Below are 13,624 nucleotides of genomic sequence, written 5' to 3' on the forward strand. Positions count from 1 at the left end.
TCCCAATGAATTTGCTAAGGGACCACTGGCCCTTTGGAGTGGTCACCAGAAAAATGTTTATATGAAAAGAAGAAATTCCCAGGGCCCTTGACCCACATTTTATCAGTTTGCTGGTAAGCAGACATATTTTCTCAAGCCATTTAATTTTCCTTTTCGGACCTAGGGAATTCATTTCTGTCTGCCATTTCTGGGGCCTGGTGAGGGAAGGTGTGCAGTACTGCCCTTCTGGCAACAAGGGGATTATTACTGTTGTCTTTTCTTGCCAGGTTTTACAACATGGCATAATAAACATGAGGTAGAGGTAAATTCCCTCCCTCCACAAGGGATCCAGAGACCTTGGCTCTGGTCTGCACTGAGCTATGAGCTTGACAAATCTCTCCCTGTCTCTGGCTCTCAAGGTTTTTTGTTTTTGTTTTGTAAAATGCAGGATAGAGTTAGATGGTTTTGAAGTCCTTTCTGAAGCTCCGAAAATTCTAAAATTCTCTGGTATTCCAGGATTACCCATTTCTCCTTGTTAAAGGCAGGAGGTGGCCTTCTGCTAAATTCCCCCGAAATATATGTAAAGCAGGACTATTTAATTCATGACCAATTAAAAGTGAAACATCTTACTAATTGGAAGTTTTACATAGAGACCACGGTGTCAGCCATCATAAGAAATACTGGCAGGCTGATTTAGGCTTTACATTTTATTAATATCTGCAAAGTTCTTATTTTGTTGTTTGGTTGCTTTGAAGGCAGCTTACTTATTCCAGACAAATTTTGATTTTTCCCTTTGGCTTTGTAAGTTGATTTGTTGAGTTGCTTACTTTTTCCTATTTTTCTCTTTGATCAAAATAATTATTGACCAGCCAATTCTAGAAATACCTGAACAGGGTGGCAGGTGGGGAGGAAAAAAAAGAAAAGAAAAATGTGCTGGCCATGCTTTCAGTGCTGAGGGTCTCATTTTTCATGTCCATAAGTTCTGACTTTTCATGTGGGTTTGTTTTTAATTGCTCTATCTTGAGAGTATTTGAGTTAACTTTTAGGCTGTACCAGTCACTTCTACAGTAGGCTTAATTAGCCATGTTCACTATTCTTCATGTTTCTTGTCCTTATTTTCTTCTTCGTTCCTTCTGCACATTAATCAATTTCTCTCAATTAACAATGGCACGAAGAAAAAAATCACAATCTCAAATGGGAGGACCATGGCCATGACACTGGGAAAGGAAGGAAAAAACTTGCACTATCCCACAAAGCACATAGCTAATGGTCTCTGATCATAACCCACCCCACTTCCCACTATCCCCATGGGGGAGATAAAAAGATTTGGAAAGAGCATTATAGTGTGAGATTTTCTGGTTTTAAATTCTGGCTCAATAACTTCTTTATCATGTGGTTATAGGAAAGTGACTTAAGTGACTTACCCTCCCTGAGTTTATTTTTCTTATCTGTGAAAGCAAAGTGATAATATATACTTTAAAGGGTAATGACAATTCAAAGAATGGTAATGAGCACAGAGCAGAATTACAGCAGATGATATGTGTTAATAACAAATACAACAGCAAATTGATACTTTTTATTTGTCAGATGCATTTTTGAGATTACCTGCCCTGACTATAACTAATATGTAGATTCAAAGTTATTTTTCTTGTCATAAAGGATCAAACCTGGTTGTGCTCTTTCAAACTGAAATAACATGGTTTTGTAAAAATTATTGTCCAAGAAAGAAATCAACATTCACATCACAAAAAAAAAAAAACAGAATAAATTTACGGTTTAAGTATATGCTACATTGGAAATATAAAGTGTCTTATTGTTTGTGTCATTTCCTCCTAATATTCTCATTTTCCTTGAACCTTAAATCTAAGCAACCACGTTTTAATTTCTTTCATCAAAGGTACAATGTTGAGCTTGATTTTAGTCCCCAAGACATGTAACTTAAATCCTATATGAATCATAAATACAGACAATCCAGTGTATCAAAGATTATGGGCCTGAAGTGAAATTATAACTAGTAAATTTTACATTTGTATAGCTTATATCTACATATTTTCTACATATTTTTTGGTGAGGAAGTTCTATCATTTAAGGATAATTTTTTTCATCAATTAAATATTTATCAAGCAACTACTAAGTATCAAAAATTTGTTAGCAGCTGGGGATTTGAAGACAAAATAAGACACAGCCACTGCTCTCAGACAGCTTACTATCTGGGAAGAAAGTTCAGAAGAATACACAGTGACTCTGGTACATGTGATGGAGCAGTAAAGAATTGAGCCAGTGAATCCTCTGGGATTTCAAGGAGAGTGAGGTCACATTTATATGGAGGAGGCTTCATGGAAGAGGAACTGGCTTTTGGACTGGGCTTGGAAACAGGTAGGAGGAAGAGGGCATTCAGGCATGAGGAGCAACAGTGAGTATGCCAGACAACACACACACTCATGGAATCATAGGAAGAAACACCCATGTGGGATTACAGGCCTGGCATCAATCATAAAAATATACCACGTAGCCATTGTCTTATCTTATAGGTGAGAAAAGTGAGGATCCAAGAGGTTAAAACAACCGCCCGAGGGCAGGCTCAGCAGCGGGGCTCTGCAGGGAGGCGCGGGTAGGGATCTGTAGGTGAACACCAAACCTGAAGGAAGACTGAAGAGAGGTTGAGGAGAACCTCACACCCCAGACTACATGTCTGGACTCACTTCAACAGGCAATAAAACACCAGCAAAGGTTTATGAGGAAGAGAGTGATATGATTAGAACTGTGCTCTCTTTTGGCAGAAGTCCAGTGAGAGCAGCCAGTGCCCAGATAAAAACTGGAGATAAAATGTCAAAAACATGATGTCTGCTCTATCTGCCACCGGGGGCAAGATCTAAAGAGCTTCGTGATTATTTGGACATAAAATGGGAGAAAGAGAAAAGGGGGCAAGCGACTCCAGGATTTCACACTTGAGCCACTCTGAAATGAACTTTACAAAGAATGGTAGGGGAGTCGGTGATGGTCACAGGGAGGGTGTGAAGGAAGAGGGACAAGCCCGAAGAGCAGCAAATCCAGGTTCCAGTGCTGGTGCTCAACAGGTGAGCGGTGGTGGCTGGAGATCCAGAGTCAGGAGTTTGCCCCCCTGTGAGTGGAGAGGGAATGACCCTCAAGGGATAGGGGGAGAAGGATGAGAGGCTGGCCAAAGGATCAAACCTCAGAGATCCCCACCTGAATGTAGAGGCAGATGAGGCAGATCAAGAACAGAGGGTACTGCTCTACGTTCATCATCTCTAAGTAGGTGCCTCAGATAGGTCACGGCACACCAGAGAGGAGAGCTTCCAGAAGTTGAAGAGGCCAGGTGGGGACTATTCAACTGTCAAGCAGGACAGAGACATGGTGGCAGGTGAGAACTGAGAAAAAGCCTTTGAATGAGTTTATCATTTTGTTACTTCCTTAGAATGATAATACACATTAGTAACTGTGTATCAGTTTCAATTCAACTTTCTCATAGTCTACTCTGTGTCCATAACACCTAACACTGTCTGTAACTATGGGTTTATTTGCATGATTACTTATTTCATGTTTATCTCCACATAGGCTGTAACCCCTATAGGTACAGCAACTCTGTTTTTGTTCACTACCATCCATCCACTGCCTGGCATATAGCAGACACTTTTAAATATTTCTCAAATGAATAAAGGTAGTACATGAAGATTCACAATCACTATATAGCTATATTTTGGATAGAAGATAAAGTTATTTCCTATTCTTGATCTGTGGGCCTTTTTAATAGCAGGTGTATTTTTGACATAGAGTCATATTTATTACAATAATTTCAGATGACTGTGTTTTGTTGTTGCCTGGTCTCTCTGCCTGATTTTATAGTTTATTTTGCCATGAAATGCCCCTTTTTTTTCTTTCTTCTTTATGAAGATACATATGGTGGATGTAAATAATATTTGGATTTGAAGTTAAAAGATAACTACCATGCCAGATTTTTTATAACGAAGTCTTGATATGGTTCAGTAATTTTATTTCCTATTCTAGCCACCTCTAACAGAGAGAGTGCTAAGATTAGATCAACAGGTGTGTTTCTACAAGTGTGAAGATCAAAGTTATGGAAGGAAAATAGAGAGTCTTAAAAGATAGGAAAACTCCAAAGCTTCTGGAAAATGTGAATTATTTTTAAAAACTGGTTTCAGAGGAAAGAGTACTATACTGAGAAACTGCAGACCTGGAGTCTGTTCCCAATCCATCTCTGGGATTGCAGAGGACCTTCTACCTTTCACTGGTGCTACTTTTCAGAATCATGAAGAGGGTAAAGCCAATGACTAATATGGAAAGCGCCAGAGACAATGCTCAGAATTACTAGTTCCTTTATTCCCCACCTCTTTTTCATTTAATTAAACCAAGGTTTCTTCTTTTTGTCATCATTATCCATGACACCACGAGTAGACTATCATTTTAAACATTATACAATATACTAGATTTTTCAAAATAACCTAGTTATCCTGACAAAACATGTAAGCCTAAAGAAAAAAATCAAAACCTTAGACTTTCTATAGTATTCTTTTTGGTAATGTTAGACTCAATGAAACATGAGGCAAGATCAGGGAAAAATTCTACCTTTAGTTGAAGCACATAGCTCCTTTTTGGCAGTGGAAATCTGGGTCCCTGGGATTTTTAATCCACTGAGAAGAGTTAATTTGCTTCTTATTAGTGAGAATCCATAAACTATGAAATCCATAATCTTCCATCACAAAGTGACAGCAATCATTATCATTTTCAATTTATGCTTTTCAAGGGCTCTATTTACTTTGTCCACATTTCATCTTAATGTGACTCTAAAACGCTTGGGGATCTTGCCGTCCAAGGTGATTGGAGACATGCTTGGTTGTTTAGTGTCATGCAGCAATTACTTGATGGGCCCTGTTTTCATGGGGATGTCAGTTTTTCAACAATTCTGAGGTCAGTAGAGAAAGTGGTGTATAGTGTACATATGTCAACAGCAGAGATCTTACATTAAACCAAACAGTCTGGCATGGTTGGCAGTAGTTTCTCTCTCACACACACACACAAAAATAGAGAAATGAAGCAGCAGGTTTACTGGGTGGGGGAGCTGGGAACCTAATTAGTCCAGCTCCAGGAATGCCAAAAAGCCTATTTAATATCTTTTGCTTTTACTCTTCTAAGCCACCTAGAGGGAGAATTGCTACAAACACCTAAACTCATTACATTAAAAAAAAAAAAAAAAAAAAAAAGATTAGTGCATGGGATAATCTGAAGGATGAATCTGCAGTTTTTCTTTTGACCTCTATTAAGATGAAAGCCATGGAAGGGACTTCACACATTTTAGACCCTTAATACTTGCTAAGAATTCCCAAAATATCTGATGGAAAGAGAATAAACTCCAAAGACAGTGTCATCCTTTAAATTAAAAAAGAGTTACTAGCTGCTGCTGAAAAGAGATGACTAAAAACTAGCACCTGTGTGTCACTGAATCATTGATTTGTCAGTGCTGACATTCAGTTTCAAAGAGAAAACCACCATGCTCCTCAGATGCTTCCGCCTTCTCTTTATGGCTGAACTTATCCTTGTCTTAAGGGCTTTTATTCATGGTAATGAAGAGCGTATTATGAAAAGCATCACTCCACATTTGGAAAGCTACATTTCAAAAAAGGGCTTCATAAAAAATTTTGAGACTATGCTAAGTACTGCAAGAGAACTTTTAATCTAATAAATAATACTAATTAGTCATTGAATAGATATACTAGTAACTGGAGACAAATCACCCAAGATCCAGGAGAAGGTTCCTGGCACTGTGTTCCTCTCATAGTGATGATGGGGTCAGGAGTCTATCCATGGAGCTCCTCCTCTATCACCATCATCATCAAAAGTATTTATAAACTGCATTCTATGTGTAGGGCACTGCGATAAGCACAGGCACATAAATGCATTTCCTATAAAATAAGAGATAAAGCAAATTCTGGAAATGAAGATAACCAATGTCAACATTTCCTTTCCAAGAGCTAATATGGTTCTTTTTTTTTTTAATTTTTTTTTTATTTATTTATGATAGTCACAGAGAGAGAGAGAGATAGAGAGGCAGAGACATAGGCAGAGGGAGAAGCAGGTTCCATGCACCGGGAGCCTGATGTGGGATTCGATCCCGGTCTCCAGGATCGCGCCCTGGGCCAAAGGCAGGCGCCAAACCGCTGCGCCACCCAGGGATCCCCTAATATGGTTCTTGAATGATCACTGGAATGCATTTCCTCTCAAACAGTGGATGGGACTATGTTAAGTTTTAATTGGCTGTGTACATACCAAGTATCTTGATGAAGAGTAAAAGAGATAAATCCTTTAATTTGTACATTGTTGTTAATATTTGCCTTGTTTAGGGAAAAATGAGATGTGAACATCAGAAAATCTTTCTCTACAAACACTGTTTTTTTAATTTTATTTTGTTTGTTAGGTTGCAGTGAAGTCAGGAGTTTTCTGTTTGTTTCCCAACATCTTACTATAAAATATTTCAAAGGTGCAGCAAAGTGGAAAGAATTTTAATGACATTATTCCCACCACCTGGATTATACCATTAACATTTACTTGCTTTATAATATATCTGTCCATCCATTCATCCTACTATACATCCATCAATACCATGTTTTTGATGCATTTCAAAGTAGACTGCAGACAGCAGGTAATACTGTATTTTGAAGTAGACTCAAAGAATATTCCTAATCCTATAAAAATACCTTGAAAACATTTATTAGTTTTTTTTTAAAAAGCTCATTCTGAATTATGCACACAGATATTCAATCTACAGGCTCTGTAAAAAGTATGGTAAGTTAACTCAAGGTTTTGTCTACCTGTATCAATACCATGGGCATTTTCAGTACTCCCTCCAGTGTTGGGCTTTGTGAAGACAAGGGCTATGGATTATAGAGAAATAAGCTCTCTGCTACAGATCATCAGGGAAAATGACCTGAAATGTTAGCGAGAAGCTTTTTTTTGTTTTGTTTTGTTTTGGTGTTTTTTGCTCTATACTCTAGTAGTTTCCTATTTATTCCTTGAGTATAGAAATAGATTTCTATGCCTCAATTTCCTCATCTACAAAGTGAGTGTTATAATACTGATCTCACGGGCTTGTCATGAGGATCAAATGTGAAAAATAGGAAAGCACTTCGTAAAGAGTAAAGCACTATGCACATCTAAGGTCGCTTTATCCTTAGTAATCATAATGCATCTGTAATAGAACACAGCTGAGGTAATGATCCACACTGCTATTTGGTTCTTTCAGATCAGTCAAAAAGATTTCAAAGGTTAAAGGGACAGAGTATTGGCAGGTGCCTTCACTCTGCCCATCAGTACATCATCTTGTCAAGGATCTAGAAGAACCTTGGTGTGTATCACACAGACTTGTTTTCATTAGGGAAGTGTTTGCTTTGGAAATCATCCCAGCCCTAAAACAATACTTCCATTAGCTGGGCACAGTACCCATAATTATCCATCTTATCTGACCAGTGCCAAACTATTCTACTTACTGCATACCATTTACATTTACCTTGGTGGTTCTGAAAGAAGATCAAGGCATTCACTCATCATATGAGAAAGTACAAAGAATGTTTATTTCTTTGAATAAACACCTACAAATGAACTTTGGGTAGAAACCCCTGCAACAAGATATCATCAGGTACCATAAATTACAAGACTAAAAGTGATGGAAACCCTCTGTCCTCATATGGGAAAAACTCCTTTACATGAATATCTTAAGTTTATAGGCTATAAAGTAATGGAGCTTCCGTTTGTGTGTCAGGTTGGATACAAATCAAAAAAGTGAGGAGCAAGGTCAAATCTAGCTAGGAAACCAAGAAGAGATAAAATAAGCAGAGAGGTGAGTTCAGCATCAGTTACTGTTATTGAGAACTTGCCAGATCTCTGACACTTTTTGCTTAAGGGGAATTGAAAAGAAAGACAGATCTGAAACAACCCTTGCCCTCAAGAAAGCATCCATTTCATAAGAGTTGGATGGAGCAAATAATCAGGAGACAGAAAAATAAAACATTGTAGTAAATAGAATAGAATATGTAAAAAGAGGAATAAGCATGGTTTGTGATTTAATTGCAAATTATACTCAACACTGTGCATGTGTACAATGTGGACCACATCACAGCAATGTGAAGACCTCTAATAGGACACATACAGTTAGCCCCAAATTCAAAAAATTCAAAATATGTTTTTCATGTAGGAAAAGGAGAATCAGAGGCAAGGCTTGTTGTGATTGGTGGGATGGTTCCCTGGCCCATGAGCTCCAGCTGTCTGGTGCTGATAACAAGAAACTATAATAAACATCCTGAGATGGTGGCATCAAGCTATCATCCTCTGACACCACTACACATTCCAAACATGCAAGTAAATTCCTTAATTTGCTTCCATATTTATAAAGCAAACTTCTAATCACATTTATAATTTGGCATCCTATTTGGGAATAAATAAGCTGCCCAAAAGGGTCAAAAACTTGTTTGCTGTGCTAGTGAGAGTTCTCACTGTAGTTACAACAACTTGGGGATGGGGGTGTTGTGAGCATATATACACAGGTATATCATACACAAACACACACATATTTAACATGTAGTTTTAAGAGAAACACTGGCAAATTTGAATTTACAGCAAGGCAGACTTCTAGATATTTTGTCAAAGTGTGCATTCTAATAAATTCTATCATGCTTTAAATTAGAACCATGTCTTCACTGTAGTGCCTGATACTATTATTTATTTCTCCTGGTTAGTCTGCATGTTTTGCTTAACTGCTGATGGTTCCTCATTCATCTTACCAGACTGTCCAGGAGGAGGGGCACCTGATGATCCTCGTGGTAGACAGAGAAACACAGTCAGAACAGCGGCTCTGTTCCCAGCACATGGTTCAATGGCTATTGGCTTGGGTGCTCCCTGAAAAAGAAAACCCAATTTTAAATTTGCATAATTGACACGACACTGTTATTTTACTTTTCTCCTACTTATGCTTCAGTCAACTAAATTGTACATTTCTAGTGGATGGGGACATACAATGTCTTATTTTTTAATAGTTCAATCGAATATTTCCTCAAAGTAATACTTAGTGTTTTTGTAGTGGTAGTCATTAACATGCAGAAGACTTTTTTTTTCCTTTGGGGAGTTAAGTATAGGTACATATTTTTGAAAAGCATGCTTTGTTCATTTTTAGCTTGTTTTTCTTTAATAGACTTTATTTTTTTAAAATTTTTAGACTTTATGCTTTAGAGCAGTGCTAGGTTCACAGTAAAAGTGAGAGGACAGTACGAGATTTCCCCTCTACATTTTGCCCTAACATATGCTAGTCTCCCACACCATCAATGGCCCCCATCTGAGAGGTATATTTGTTACAACTGATGAACCTTCATTGACACATCATACTCATCAGAGATCTATCGTTTACATTAGGGTTCACTCTTGTATTCTAGTCTATGGGTTTAGACAAACATAAATGACATGTATCCAACATTATAGTATCACTCAGAGTATATTCACTGCCTAAAAATCCTCTGTGCTCCACCTATGCATCCCTTCCTCACTACCCCAAAGCCTGGCAACCACTGATGCTTTTACTGGTTCCACAGTTTTGCCTTTCCCAGATGGTCATATAGTTGGAATCCTATGGAATTTAACTTTTTCAGATTGAATTCTTTCACTTAGTAATATGCACTTAAGGTTTCTCCATGTCTTTTCGTGTCTTGATAGCTTATTCTTTTTTTTTAAATTTTTTTTTTATTTATTTATGATAGTCACAGAGAGAGAGAGAGAGAGAGAGAGAGAGGCAGAGACATAGGCAGAGGGAGAAGCAGGCTCCATACACCGGGAGCCCGACGTGGGATTCGATCCCGGGTCTCCAGGATCGCGCCCTGGGCCAAAGGCAGGCGCTAAACCGCTGCGCCACCCAGGGATCCCTAGCTTATTCTTTTTTAATGCTGAATAACACTCTATTGTCTGGATGTCCCACAATTTATTTATCCTTTCACCTTCTGAAGGACATCTTGGATGCTTCCAAATTTCCACAATTAAAAATAAAGCTACCACAGGGGGTGCTTGGGTGGCTCAGTCAGTGAAGCATCCAACTCCTGATTTTGGCTCAGGCCATGATCTCAGGATCATGGGATCAAGCCCCATGTTGGGTTCCACACTAAGCATAGAGCCTGCTTAAGATTTTTTCATTCCCTCTGCCCCTTTCCCCCACGTTTGCATGTGTTCTCTCTAAAACATAAATTAAAAAAATAAATAAGAATAAAGCTACTATAAACATCCATGTGGAGGCCTTTTTATGAACGTAAGTTTTCGGTTCCTTTGGGTCAGTATCAAGGAGTGTGATTGCTGGATCATATAGCAGGAGCACATTTAGTTCTTTAAGAAACCATCAACTATCTTCCAAAGTTGCTGTACCATTTTGCATTACCACCAGCAATGAATAAGAGCTCTTCTTGCTATACCTCTTCACCAGCATTTGGCGATGACAGTGTTCTAGATCTGGGCTATTCTAATAGGTGTGCAGTGGCATCTTGTTGTTTTAATTTGAATTTCCTATGATGATATATGATATGAAGCATCTTTTCATATGCTTATTTGCTATTCTGTGGGTCTCCTTTGATAAGGTATTTGTAAGGTCTTTGGACCAGTTTTAATTGCGTTGTTTCTTATTGTTGAGCTTTAAGAGTTCTTTGTCTATTTTTGAAAGCAATTCTTTTCAGATGTCTCTTTTGCAAATATTTTCTCCCAGTGTTGTTTGGCTTCCCATTCTCTTGATATTGTCTTCTGAAGAGTAGAAGTTTTTGATCTTGATGAAATCCAGCTTAGTAATTATTTCTTTCACAGATTATGCTTTTGATGTTGTATCTAAAAACTCATTGCCATATGCCAGGTCATCCAGGTTTTCTTCTAGGTTATTGTCTAGGATTTTAATAGTTTTGTAGTTTACAATTAGGTTTATGATCAATTTTGAGTTAATTTTTGTGAAGAGTGTAAGGTATTTGTCTAGATTCTTTTTTTTTTTTTTTTGCATATGGATATCCAGTTGTTCCAGAACCATTTACCTAAAAGACTATCTTTGCTTCATTGCATTCCCTTTGATCCTTTGACAAAGAACAATTGATTATATTCATGGGGTTCTATTTCTGTATTCTATTCCGTTCCATTGATCTAATTGTCTATTCTTTCACCAATATTATACTGTTTTGTTTACTGTAGGTTTATATTAAGTCTTGAAGTCAGCGTCTGGCCTCCTGACTTCAGTACAGTGTTGGCTATTATGAGTCTTTTGCCTCTTCATATAAAATTTAGAGTCAGTTTGTAGATATTCACAAAGCTGCCTGCTGGCATTTGATTTGGATTGCTTTGAATCTATAGATCAAGTTGGGAAGAACAGACTTCTTGACAATATTTATTATTCATATCCACGAACACAGAATATCTTTACCTTTTCTTCTTTTTATTTTGTTCATCAGAGTTTTGTAATTTTCCTCATGTAGATACTGTACATACTTTGTTAGATTTATATCTAAGTATTTCATTTAGAAGGGTAGTAGTATAAATGCTATTGTATCTTTAGTTTTATATTCTGCTTGTTCATTGCTGGTATGTAGGAAAGCAACTGATTTGTATTTTAACCTTGTATCTTGCAACCTTGCTGTATTGTTTAGTATTCCAGGAATATTTTTGTTGATTCTTTTGATTTTTCTACATAGATTATCACATCATGTGCTAATAAAGATAATTTCGTTTCTTGCATACCAAACTGTATAACTTATATTTCTTTTTTTTTTTTTTTGTCATATTGCATTAGCTGCAACTTCTAGTACAGTGTTGAAAAGGAGTGGTGAGAAGGGCACATCCTTAACTTGTACTTGATCTTACTGGGAATGCTTCAAGTTTCTCACCATTAAGCATGATGTTTGCTATAGGTTTTTTTTGGCAGATATTCTTCATTAAGGTAAGGAAGTTCCTTTCTATTCTTAGTTTACTGAGAAATTTTACACAGTTTTAATAGGAAAAGTGGGCTAAATAGTTTATTACTTCTATAATAATAATTTATTATTTATCAATTTTAAAAATAACTACTTGCTACCATTCTCCAAATATGACAATTTATATTATTATCATAAATTTATAACTTTTAATATTTCTGATGTTTCAGTTGATAGCAGTTATAATTTTGTTATTAGTTTTGTTAATTGTTCGAATTGTACTATCTTTGGACAATGAGAATGTCTTCAAATTGGCTCCTGAGTTCTTCTGATACGATCACAAAAGCTTTTGATAGCTTCCTTGTCTTTTGCCTGTCTCAGACCTGTAATTAGACATTTCTCTAAAGAAACTTGCTGGGAAAGTAGTATTAATTCCAGGCATAAGAAGTATTTATTGCTACAGGTTTGGCCATTGTTCTAGGAAGTTTTAGGCAACAGAGCTCAGTGTCATAAATTGGATTCCCAAAGAAGCAGACTCCCTGTGAGACAGAGTTATTAGCAAACAGAGGTTCTTATGGTAAAATAATAATAATAATAAATAAAAAATATAGATGGAAAAGGAAGGAAACCTCATTAGACATAGGAAAAGGGCTGAACTGAGATGCAGGCCCAGGAGGAGACCTGGAGCCAGAATGATCTTTCACAACCAAATTGGGCCAGGAGAGCCAGGCTGTTATACTCCTTCAAAGATCAGTTCTTACATATCACTGCTCTTGGGCAGAGTCATAACCTTGGACAAGGTGGCTCTCTGCTGTTATGGTAATACCTGAAGGGCTAACAGCTGAAGATAGTCAATAGGATTCCCAGAAGCAGGGCATCATGTCTTCACTGAAGGTGATTTGTGTAAAGTATCAATGTGCCCTCCATACTCAGAATGTTTTTAAAGAGGAAAAATATACCATGAATTCATAATGATATTGCCAATTCAAATTTAATTTGTTTTATTTAATTTCTTTGAGTTTTTGTATCTTCTTTTCTCTTACTTTGAAAATCTTGATACCTAGTAATACAGATAACTACTTTTATGCTACAATACAATTTAAATATAGTATTATATATTATATGTGATAATACAATTAATTAAAATTGAATTCTTTGTAGTTTTTTTTCCATCTTAAGGGTATATATCCTACTAAGAATATATTGCATGTTTAAATATTGCATGTGTAAAATCACTTGGAAAAAATAAAATAAAATCACTTGAAATTGGTCCTCTCTATGTGGTTTTGCCACTGATTCCATCCCAATTTAGGTAAGTTTGTGAATTCAGAGGCTGATTGTTTTGAAGGATTGTTCCCCTTTCCATTTTTATTTAATATTGCTTTCTAATTTTAAGACACTTATATAATTCCAGGATCAGATCTAAAAAATAAAGTACACTTAGAGACGTTTACCATCCACCTTTGTTCCCTTCATGCCGCTCCCTTTTTAGCAAGTTAAGTTTTTGCGTGGATTTAAGTTCTCAAATCCTTGGAGTAAATATCAAGGAGTATGACTGCTGGATTGTATAGTGCCATGTTTCATTTTAACACCAAATCCTGGCACAGAAAAGATGTGCAGTAGGCCTACATTTGAATAAATGAATGCATGTCACTAAATTTGATGGATAGTCTGTGTGCCACAAAATTATGCAACTTTTG

General features: G+C 36.9%; 1 protein-coding gene across 1 annotated transcript in view; it reads right to left on the reverse strand.

The window, feature by feature from the left end:
* ATRNL1 (attractin like 1) overlaps positions 1-13,624 on the reverse strand; it is a 786,052-nt gene that overhangs the window by 95,200 nt on the left and 677,228 nt on the right. Inside the window, exon 28 of the mRNA XM_077877514.1 lies at positions 8,790-8,904. Coding sequence (XP_077733640.1) covers positions 8,790-8,904 — 115 coding nt within the window. The remainder of the gene's footprint in view (positions 1-8,789; positions 8,905-13,624) is intronic.

Source organism: Canis aureus, chromosome 29, assembly GCF_053574225.1.
Source record: "Canis aureus isolate CA01 chromosome 29, VMU_Caureus_v.1.0, whole genome shotgun sequence".
NCBI classification, from domain to species: domain Eukaryota; kingdom Metazoa; phylum Chordata; class Mammalia; order Carnivora; family Canidae; genus Canis; species Canis aureus.